Source organism: Lucilia sericata, unplaced genomic scaffold (assembly GCF_015586225.1).
Source record: "Lucilia sericata isolate MDLA Ls3-8-SP2 unplaced genomic scaffold, ASM1558622v1 Contig000488F_arrow, whole genome shotgun sequence".
NCBI classification, from domain to species: domain Eukaryota; kingdom Metazoa; phylum Arthropoda; class Insecta; order Diptera; family Calliphoridae; genus Lucilia; species Lucilia sericata.
The window spans coordinates 28,094-40,244 of record NW_023994502.1 but is presented as its reverse complement, the minus strand read 5'-3'; the positions used below and the strand labels follow the sequence as shown (position 1 = coordinate 40,244).

At 30.6% G+C, this 12,151-nt stretch overlaps 1 protein-coding gene across 1 annotated transcript; it reads left to right on the top strand.

Annotated features, from left to right (window-relative positions):
- The first annotated feature begins 10,368 nt into the window (after window positions 1-10,368).
- Window positions 10,369-11,883, top strand: LOC119605445 (carboxypeptidase B). The gene is given in 4 exon segments (XM_037958561.1): window positions 10,369-10,504; window positions 10,570-10,592; window positions 10,595-11,453; window positions 11,522-11,883. Coding segments are annotated over 4 exon segments (1,251 nt in total). The 5' UTR covers window positions 10,369-10,433; the 3' UTR covers window positions 11,820-11,883.
- Window positions 11,884-12,151: the final 268 nt, after the last annotated feature.

Sequence of the window (12,151 nt, the reverse complement as noted above, 5' to 3'; positions counted from 1 at the left end):
TGCGACATAGTGTTGTCGTACGTATGTATATACTTTGACAACGGTTGTTATTGAAAAATTACAAACTCTTTGGTGCCAATTTGGTACCAAGCGTGTATATTTCTTTTTCCCTCTGTGTAAAAGGGAACTTTTTTGTATGACAAAAGGTACTTTTTGAATTTTTTATTATATTGAACCTAGAAACATGAGTAAGTGAGAACCTATAAAATGGAATTTTTTTGGTACTTTTTTATTCTTTAGAAGGTACTCTTTAAATTACTCTATAATATTAAATCTAGAAACATAAAATTAAACATTGAGAGTGCTAAGTTAATGAAAATATGTAGGAATGGTACCTTATTTGGTACTTTTTCTTTTTATGACTGGTAATAGGGGATTTTATGTTTTATAACTGGTATTTTTTTTTTTTGTAATAAAACTCGTACTGAGTGTTTTCAAAGGGAAGGGTGAACAATATAAAAGTATGTGCCAAATTTAATCTTGAAAATTGCGAACTATAGCGTGCTCGCAAGGTTTACGTAGACACACAGACCGAGAGGCAGACGGACAGACAGACAGATGGACATAGCTAAATCGACTTAGAAAGTGATTCTCAGGTGAGTGTATGACCGATATTTTTGAGTTCTACAAACATCACCACAAACGTATAAAAATCTGAATAGGGATTATATGAGATCAAGGGTCAAATTTGTTTAACATTATGGCATTTAAAAGCACCATGTTATAACTTTTATCACGATTTTTTCTTGTTAAATTATCTGTCGATCAGTGTTATTACTTATACAAGATTCTTCGATTATTCCATCGAATATTATTCGATTGCATCATAACATTTACATATTGAATATTTATAATGTCGTTTAAAAAAAAAGCAATTACATTAAATTTTTCCTTTATTAACATACTTATATTAACATAAAACCTCAAAAAGAATATTCTTGTTAATATCAGCTAAATCCCGACCTAACGCAAATAAGATTTGCATATTTGTGGTCTGAAATAAAAATGTAATGGAAAATTTCTAAAGAAAATGACGTAATCCTTGATGACTTTTAAGTTACTAAGCAGTTTAGTAAAATATTATGAAATGTTTATATTGGTACTTAATTTTAATATAATTCTTGAATTATTTTCCTTTGTTTTGGGGAACTTGGAAGTTCGAGAGAAATTTATTTAAAATGCAAAAAAAAACTGGTAAACTTTATAATATCTTGCAGTTTAAGTTTTAAAATAAGAAATAAATTGCATTTTTTTTAAATAATTATTAACAAAATGTCCATAAAATTGTTAAAACATCATCAGCAGCCTCAAACAAGACGACGAGACAAAAAGTTGTCAAACATTTGTAAATATATTACACAAAACTGAAAAAAAAAATGTAAAACCAGTCGATGTATTTTCAATAAAAACCAAAACAATTTTCTTAACAAACAATCAAAACGTATTACAACCTCTTCCTGAACTGAACTCTCGGACAAAAACGTTCACAACTTTAAAATTCGCTTCATTCACTTTTCTCATCTTTCTTCTTCACTAAGATGCGTGTATTTTATGGAATTATTTTAATAATTATGATTTTACAACAATTATCCTGGGGATTTGCCATTGACAATGAGAACTCATTGCCAGACTTTAACAGCGGCCAACAAGGAAACCAACAAGGCGGCATTGGTGTGAGTTTCAACGATAGAGCTGATGATTTTCCAGACACCACAACCACTGATAACAAACGTAATGCAGAAAACTTAAGAGGATTGGGTTAAACCGGAAAATAATTAAACAATTAAATTAAAAACAGCTTAAGAATTAAGAAAATAAAATTAAAAAAAAACTAGTAATATTTCGCTATCGTTTTGTGTTAAAGTGCAAACGAGAAATTCATGCCATAAAAGTATGTGTTTTATATTGTTAAAGTATTTGTAAAGTGATATTAAGATTTTATTGAAATATAAACAAATTTGTTCCATATATTAAATATTCATTCTTTTGAAAAATTGCATAAAATATCGTTCATATAACTTTATAAATATTCAATAGAATATTTTGCAAAAAATAACGATACATCTTAAACATTACCTACAAGCAAAGGCAACACAGCCAGACATAATAAATTTAAAATAATAATTCAAAAAAAATCATCCTCGCCAAACCAGTGTCAGGTGTTAAATACATATTTATTCCATAAAAGTTGAATGTATTCATTGCATTTGAAATAAAAAAATACTCTCTTCAAACACTCAATCGTACGGCATTGTTATCATGTGACTGTTGAAGTATTGTTGAATCCATTAAATACACTGATATTCAAACAAATACATAAACAAACAATCAATCCAACGTATACTCAATCACTCACCTGCTTTACAAGTGTGCAGATATCGCACAAGAAAACAAAACTCGCATTTACAAAATACGAATACAAGACTTGAATTTGGTTTAATGACTCTGTTGCATATTTATTACTTGCAGGTTTGTTGTTAACCCGGAAACTTTGTTTCTTTTTTTGTTATTTGTTAAATGTATTTTTTTTTTTTGTTTTTGTATTTTTCATTTGTTTTATTTGTTTTAACAAGTGTTACAATTGTAATTGAACTCAGTCTTTGATTTATGCCTTAAACGGGCAAATGAATGCTTTTGATTCACAACATACTTGAATGGGCCCACAACAAAATAACGTTCGCTGAAATTTCTAAAGTAAAAATTTCAAACCTTAATATTTATTTCATTGTCCTATAGTTATGCTTCAAAACACTAACACTGGCCAACAAGAAATGTTTATGGGTTGCTTGGAAACTGAACTAGAACTGAACTAGAACTGAACTAGAACTGAACTAGAACTGAACTAGAACTGAACTAGAACTAAACTAGAACTGAACTAGAACTGAACTAGAACTGAACTAGAACTGAACTAGAACTGAACTAGAACTGAACTAGAACTGAACTAGAACTGAACTAGAACTGATCTAGAACTCAACTAGAACTCAACTAGATTTCAACTAGAACTCAACTAGAACTCAACTAGAACTCAACTAGAACTCAACTAGAACTGAACTAGAACTGAACTAGAACTGAACTAGAACTGAACTAGAACTGAACTAGAACTGAACTAGAACTGAACTAGAACTGAACTAGAACTGAACTAGAACTGAACTAGAACTGAACTAGAACTGAACTAGAACTGAACTAGAACTGAACTAGACTGAACTAGAACTGAACTAGAACTGAACTAGAACTGAACTAGAACTGAACTAGAACTGAACTAGAACTGAACTAGAACTGAACTAGAACTGAACTAGAACTGAACTAGAACTGAACTAGAACTGAACTAGAACTGAACTAGAACTGAACTAGAACTGAACTAGAACTGAACTAGAACTGAACTAGAACTGAACTAGAACTGAAACTAGAACTGAACTAGAACTGATCTAGCACTGATCTAGAACAGAACTAGAACTGAACTAGAACTGCACTGGACCAGAACCTTTTGGAATAATTTTAAAAAAATTTTACTTTTTAAAATCGTAATCCTGTTTAAGAAAGTTTTCAATGTTAGAAAAGTTGGAGAAATTTGTCTTTTAATAATATCTATTCTAAACTGTGTATAACTACAAAAACCCGTATATTCCAACTTTCTAATGAACTTTTCGCACAGTCATTTAAATGTGTTTAAAAAGTAATTAAAATATTTTTTATACTTCAATTAAATAATTTTCACGACCAATAACTTTTACACATAATTGACACCGTTTTACCAACACTTAACCTCAATCAACAGAAAGATGCAAATATCAGCAGCACCTTTTATCTTGCCCCAATTTTCCCTTCCACTCGCTACTAATCATTTGCTACAAGGTTTTCCAAACTCACACACTTGAGTTAATGTAAATTTATAAGTAGTCTACTCGTTTTACAAAGATAGCATAAACCCATAAAACATAAAATATTTTGAGCCACAACAACTAGAAGCATACCAACTCTTAACCGAAAAGTCAGTCATTGCCATCCCTTACTCTCACAGCCTTTGCGAACTAAAGACTTGAAAAATTTAAAGAAACTTTACACCGAAGCGGGAGTCTCTAGCCGAGTACTAGCATTGGTAGTGGTTTCGTTTCAATTAGACCCGATTTGATTTTACACTTAACGATTTTCGCACTTAATTAGAAATGAATACTCTGACACACACACACACTCCACAACATTACCACTAAAACCCTCACAGTCAACCCCATCCTTTAGTCACCCTCAAGAATGATTTGATTAAAATTGAAGATGAATTTTAATTAAAATCCTTTTTTCATTTTTCACTTCTACACCATCGTCGTCTGTTTTCCTCCTTTTGTTTAGTGTGAAATCTTCATACCGGCTGCTTTCAGCGGGTGGGGTGTGTTAATGTGCCACAATAATGTACAATAAAGTCCCGTTGTAGTTCGCCTGTTTTTCTCGTTTTATTCCCTCTTTTTTATTTATTTCCATTATAATCTTTGCTAAAGCCTAAAGCCAAAAATGTTTTGTTGTTACATTGTTCCATAATGATGCTGCTTCACTCGTGGAGTGTGATTAATACAAAGGAAGAAAGAAACTGTTGGCTGGTAAATGAAAAAAATTATAAAATAATGTTATTAATGATATCAAAAAATTACTTTACATACACTAAAAACAGCAATTGTTAATGAAATTTCATTAAATAATAAAATAAATTTAGTTTTCGCTCCGTTTTAGAACAGTTCTTGTTTAAATTTAGTTCTAATTCAGTTCTAGTTCAGTTCTAATTCAGTTCTAGTTCAGCTCTAGTTCAGTTCTAGTTCAGTTCTAGTTCAGTTCTAGTTCAGTTCTAGTTCAGTTCTAGTTCAGTTCTAGTTCAGTTCTAGTTCAGTTCTAGTTCAGTTCTAGTTCAGTTCTAGTTCAGTTCTAGTTCAGTTCTAGTTCAGTTCTAGTTCAGTTCTAGTTCAGTTCTAGTTCAGTTCTAGTTCAGCTCTAGTTCAGTTCTAGTTCAGTTCTAGTTCAGTTCTAGTTCAGTTCTAGTTCAGTTCTAGTTCAGTTCTAGTTCAGTTCTAGTTCAGTTCTAGTTCAGTTCTAGTTCAGTTCTAGTTCAGTTCTAGTTCAGTTCTAGTTCAGTTCTAGTTCAGTTCTAGTTCAGTTCTAGTTCAGTTCTAGTTCAGTTCTAGTTCAGTTCTAGTTCAGTTCTAGTTCAGTTCTAGTTCAGTTCTAGTTCAGTTCTAGTTCAGTTCTAGTTCAGTTCTAGTTCAGTTCTAGTTCAGTTCTAGTTCAGTTCTAGTTCAGTTCTAGTTGAGTTCTAGTTCAGTTCTAGTTCAGTTCTAGTTCAGTTCTAGTTCAGTTCTAGTTCAGTTCTAGTTCAGTTCTAGTTCAGTTCTAGTTCAGTTCTAGTTCAGTTCTAGTTCAGTTCTAGTTCAGTTCTAGTTCAGTTCTAGTTCAGTTCTAGTTCAGTTCTAGTTCAGTTCTAGTTCAGTTCTAGTTCAGTTCTAGTTCAGTTCTTGTTCAGTTCTAGTTCAGTTCTAGTTCAGTTCTAGTTCAGTTCTAGTTCAGTTCTAGTTCAGTTCTAGTTCAGTTCTAGTTTAGTTCTAGTTAGTTCTAGTTCAGTTCTAGTTCAGTTCTAGTTCAGTTCTAGTTCAGTTCTAGTTCAGTTCTAGTTCAGTTCTAGTTCAGTTCTAGTTCAGTTCTAGTTCAGTTCTAGTTCAGTTCTAGTTCAGTTCTAGTTCTAGTTCAGTCTAGTTCAGTTCTAGTTCAGTTCTAGTTCAGTTCTAGTTCAGTTCTAGTTCAGTTCTAGTTCAGTTCTAGTTCAGTTCTAGTTCAGTTCTAGTTCAGTTCTAGTTCAGTTCTAGTTCAGTTCTAGTTCAGTTCTAGTTCAGTTCTAGTTCAGTTCTAGTTCAGTTCTAGTTTCAGTTCTAGTTCAGTTCTAGTTCAGTTCTAGTTTCAGTTCTAGTTCAGTTCTAGTTCAGTTCTAGTCAGTTCTAGTTCAGTTCTAGTTCAGTTCTAGTTCAGTTCTAGTTCAGTTCTAGTTCAGTTCTAGTTCAGTTCTAGTTCAGTTCTAGTTCAGTTCTAGTTCAGTTCTAGTTCAGTTCTAGTTCAGTTCTAGTTCAGTTCTAGTTCAGTTCTAGTTCAGTTCTAGTTCAGTTCTAGTTCAGTTCTAGTTCAGTTCTAGTTCAGTTCTAGTTCAGTTCTAGTTCAGTTCTAGTTCAGTTCTAGTTCAGTTCTAGTTCAGTTCTAGTTCAGTTCTAGTTCAGTTCTAGTTCAGTTCTAGTTCAGTTCTAGTTCAGTTCTAGTTCAGTTCTAGTTCAGTTCTAGTTCAGTTCTAGTTCAGTTCTAGTTCAGTTCTAGTTCAGTTCTAGTTCAGTTCTAGTTCAGTTCTAGTTCAGTTCTAGTTCAGTTCTAGTTCAGTTCTAGTTCAGTTCTAGTTCAGTTCTAGTTCAGTTCTAGTTCAGTTCTAGTTCAGTTCTAGTTCAGTTCTAGTTCAGTTCTAGTTCAGTTCTAGTTCAGTTCTAGTTCAGTTCTAGTTCAGTTCTAGTTCAGTTCTAGTTCAGTTCTAGTTCAGTTCTAGTTCAGTTCTAGTTCAGTTCTAGTTCAGTTCTAGTTCAGTTCTAGTTCAGTTCTAGTTCAGTTCTAGTTCAGTTCTAGTTCAGTTCTAGTTCAGTTCTAGTTCAGTTCTAGTTCAGTTCTAGTTCAGTTCTAGTTCAGTTCTAGTTCAGTTCTAGTTCAGTTCTAGTTCAGTTCTAGTTCTAGTTCAGTTCTAGTTCAGTTCTAGTTCAGTTCTAGTGTATCAGTATACTCACATCAATAATGTAAAATTATAACGAAGCAATGTTTTTATTAGCCGATTACATCCCAATTTTTGTGGGTGTAATTTAATTATATGTATATTTAAGTAGTTATTTATTTTTGGCGTTATGATATTTGCCAGATGCAGTCTAATAAACAAATTTTATTAATAAATAAGTCTGTAAACATTTGAAAAATCTAGTTATTATAAATTGAAATGTTAATAAACTCTTTAAAATTAATAAAAATTTAAAGTAGATTCTAATGAATTCTGTTAAGAGTCCAATTTTTTAATCTGACAGAAGGTATACTTCAGAATAATTTGGCTAAGCGAAGACAATCAATTGATATTAGATTTAATATTTTAGCCCCATTTTTCTTATATTTGCAATTATTTAATAAGAATTTAGAAAAATTAATTATCCATTGAGTGCTTATAATTCTTAAACCAATATAATTGGAATTATGCACCACTCATATAAGTAAATATTTACTTTTTTTTAATAAACAATTAATTAATGCAAAATAAATGCGACATTTGATTAATAGAATATAAGTAGTAAATAAACCATAAATAAAGAAGTATAGTAGTTTTAAAATAATTATGTTTATCAAAATACAATAAAAGAACTAAAGAAATTATGCCATTTAGTTTTATGATGAACTATTTTTAAGACAAACGCTTTTTTCTTATCATTGTTTTGTTATCACGCGTGCGACTTCTGATATCAAAGATAGATTTATGATATTGATTAATTTTCTTTACGTATACAATTTACTAAGCATTTGCTTTTTTTCAGATACTATGGGAAACTTTAAAGTATTAGCAATGTTGTTGTTGTCGTAAGATTCACCTGGAATATATGAAAATGAAAATATTTTACAAATTATTTATCTCTATAATAAATAGGTATTAAATAATGGCAAAATCTTGTTTACCTCATATTTTACTTACTAGAAGTACTGCAGTGATTACAGCTTGTAAATTGTATGATTTATGGAAGGTTTTTATTATATTTGTTATAGTTTTACGAACATTTGGGGAGCTCAATTACAAAAATTTTGCACCGAATTACAAATTAAAACTTCCATAAGGCCTAAACTAAAAAAAGTAAATATGTAATTGTTTACCTTCATTTTCTTTATGTATGATAGGAATTTCTGTTTATTTTCAGTCTTTAAATCTAAATCTAGAATAATTATAGTTATATGGATCGACGACCAATATAAACGTTTTGGCAAAATTAAATACGCCCCATGATAACACAGTAACTGGGAAAAATCGTCGATTCTCAGTAATTACAATTAGAATATTTTTAGCTTGACTCAAAAATTTTAATAATTCAAATTAATTTTTAGAATATTTTTGTGCGTGACTCAATTTAAAAATATTTAAAAGTTACTCACTTAGAAAACTGAGTTTTATGGCTACAATTCATAAGCTACTAAGTTGACCTAGTTAATTAGATAGATAGATAGATAGATAGATAGATAGATAGATAGATAGATAGATAGATAGATAGATAGATAGATAGATAGATAGATAGATAGATAGATAGATAGATAGATAGATAGATAGATAGATAGATAGATAGATAGATAGATAGATAGATAGATAGATAGATAGATAGATAGATAGATAGATAGATAGATAGATAGATAGATAGATAGATAGATAGATAGATAGATAGATAGATAGATAGATAGATAGATAGATAGATAGATAGATAGATAGATAGATAGATAGATAGATAGATAGATAGATAGATAGATAGATAGATAGATAGATAGATAGATAGATAGATAGATTAGATAGATAGATAGATAGATAGATAGATAGATAGATAGATAGATAGATAGATAGATAGATAGATAGATAGATAGATAGATAGATAGATAGATAGATAGATAGATAGATAGATAGATAGATAGATAGATAGATAGATAGATAGATAGATAGATAGATAGATAGATAGATAGATAGATAGATAGATAGATAGTAGATAGATAGATAGATAGATAGATAGATAGATAGATAGATAGATAGATAGATAGATAGATAGATAGATAGATAGATAGATAGATAGATAGATAGATAGATAGATAGATAGATAGATAGATAGATAGATAGATAGATAGATAGATAGATAGATAGATAGATAGATAGATAGATAGATAGTAGATAGATAGATAGATAGATAGATAGATAGATAGATAGATAGATAGATAGATAGATTTGGTAGTAGTTGGTTAGTTAGTTAGTTAGTTAGTTAGTTATTTAGTTAGTTAGTTAGGTAGTTAGTTAGTTAGTTAGTTAGTTAGTTAGTTAGTTAGTTAGTTAGTTAGTTAGTTAGTTAGTTAGTTAGTTAGTTAGTTAGTTAGTTAGTTAGTTAGTTAGTTAGTTAGTTAGTTAGTTAGTTAGTTAGTTAGTAGTTAGTTAGTTAGTTAGTTAGTTAGTTAGTTAGTTAGTTAGTTAGTTAGTTAGTTAGTTAGTTAGTTAGTTAGTTAGTTAGTAGTTAGTTAGTTAGTTAGTTAGTTAGTTAGTTAGTTAGTTAGTTAGTTAGTTAGTTAGTTAGTTAGTTAGTTAGTTAGTTAGTTAGTTAGTTAGTTAGTTAGTTAGTTAGTTAGTTAGTTAGTTAGTTAGTTAGTTAGTTAGTTAGTTAGTTAGTTAGTTAGTTAGTTAGTTAGTTAGTTAGTTAGTTAGTTAGTTAGTTAGTTAGTAGTTAGTTAGTTAGTTAGTTAGTTAGTTAGTTAGTTAGTTAGTTAGTTAGTTAGTTAGTTAGTTAGTTAGTTAGTTAGTTAGTTAGTTAGTTAGTTAGTTAGTTAGTTAGTTAGTTAGTTAGTTAGTTAGTTAGTTACTTACTTACTTATTGCGACCTATGTTTGCTAAGTATTGTTAAAAAAAAACAAAAACATTATTTTTACATTTTTTACAGATTTTTATAAATCCTCATTTTTAAGTTAGACGCTTATGCCTTGTGACCACAGATTAACACTTAGTTCTGTTTCACTGTGTGTATAATTGTAATTAGAAATTTTGTAGGTTATAAATATAAACATATGTATCTATAAGATACAAATATTTAGATACTGATAACAATCTGATAAAATAGATATTGCCCTTAAAAATTCAGTCAATGCAAATGCATGAGAAAGAAAAAACTTGAGAAAATGTAATTAAGAAATTTTAGAAAATTAAAGAAATTTTAAAAAACATTTATTATTGAGAAAAACTAGTATTTTGTATAAAATTATAATTCGAATTTATATAAATTTAAATATTTAAGTACAAGTTCCCAGTGCTATAAAACCATAACAAATTTAACCCAAAATTAAATATCTTTAAACAATGATCATAAATGTGTCTGACCAACAGATTGTACAGTAGCGATAATTTAATAAAAAAAAATTGATAAATATACAAATAAATTACTACTAAATGCCAAGAATAGATACAAAACAGTGATTTGTGATTGAAATGAGGTAAATTCTACAATTCTTTAAACAAAAGTAAAACAAAGAGATAAGAAATTTTATATTTTTTTTTTTTAACTAACAGTTGGAGAAACAAATACTTTCAGTATAAAAAGCTGAAAAGTTGGAAAAATAAAATAATACGACTGGAGACAGTCTAAGGGAAAACTACGAGACAATAGAATATGTTTTTAAAAATTGTATTAGGCGTGCTTTTTTGCAGCATAGCTTTGGCCTCGGCCGATACCTATGAGGGGTAAGTTCAAGGAGTTTTCACTAATATTGGAATAAAAAGTTTAATTTCCATTTATTATATTCCAGTTATAAAATCTATGATATTAATGCTAAAATGATTTCGAAAAGGAAGTTTTACATCGTTTGTCCAACAATGAAAACTATGACTTCTTTGCCTTACCCAAGTCTATGGATGAAGCTGCTCGTGTTATGATCCAACCTGATGATCAAGTTGAATTTGAAAATACTTTAAATAAATTTGGTCTTGATTTTACTGTGGTGGATGAAAATGTGGGTCAAACTGCTGAATTGGAACGTGCCCAAAATAACTTTCTGCGCACCGTTTTGGATACTTCTTCTCGCATTAGTTTCTCCAACTTCCAACGTTATGATGCCATTCTGGCCTATTTGGATGAGTTGGCTAAAAGCTATCCCAGTCGTGTTACCGTTAAGACTATTGGCAAAACCTATGAAAATCGTGATTTGAAAGCTATAACTATTAGCAATGGTGATGGCAGATCTGGTAAGAAAGTTATTCTAATGGATGCCGGTATTCATGCTCGTGAATGGATTGCTCCCGCTGGTGCTTTATATGTTATTCAGCAATTGGTGGAGAATTACTCGGCTAATAGTAATTTGTTAAAGGATTACGATTGGGTTATTGTTCCCGTAGCCAATCCTGATGGTTATGAATACACTCACACTAAGTCTCGTATGTGGCGTAAGACCCGTAAACCCTCCAGCACCAATTGTTATGGTACCGATGGCAATCGTAACTTTGACTTCCACTGGGGTGAGGTAGGTGCCTCCAGTCTTTCCTGTTCGGATACTTTCAAGGGTACCACTGCTTTCTCTGAACCTGAAACTCAAGTTCTACGTGATTTAATGCGTTCTTTAACCGGTCGTGCCAAGATGTACTTGACTTTGCATTCCTATGGCAACTATTTGCTATATCCTTGGGGTTATACATCGTAAGTATATTTTTCGGTATTCCTTACAAAATATATCTAAAATTATTTTTTCCTTTCCCCACTTAAAGCGCTCTTCCCGCCACCTGGAAAGATATGGATGAAGTTGCCCAAGCTGGTGCTGCCGCTATTAGATCAGCCACTGGTACTAAATATACTGTTGGTTCTTCCACCAATGTTTTGTATGCTGCTGCTGGCGGTAGTGATGATTATGCCTTTGCTGTTGCCAATATTCCCGTCGCCATTACCATGGAATTACCTGCTGGTGGCACTGGTTTCGATCCTAAACCTGCCCAAATTGAACCTTTCGTTTCGGAAACTTGGATTGGTATTAAGGCTATGGCTGAGAAAATTATTTCCAAATATTAAATAAGGAATGTGTAGCGAAAACGAAATAAATTTGAGATTATTTGATTGATATTGAAATGTAAAAGGATTTAATTTTTATTCGAATTCGTTAGCAATCGAATAATCAAACAAATTTTTATGCTCCAGCCTATTGGAACTAAATTTTCCATTTTTGGGTTTTTTTGGAAATTAAGGAATTAGTGATATTTCAATGTTTTCCTATCGAATCTTAAATTAATTTGTGCAAAATTTTAATCCAATCGAATAGCGAAGATCTTTTGATTACCACCAGAGACTCTCGTAAAGGAGGTGTCTATTCTATAGCGTTGTCTATAGTCTAGTCTATAGTCTAG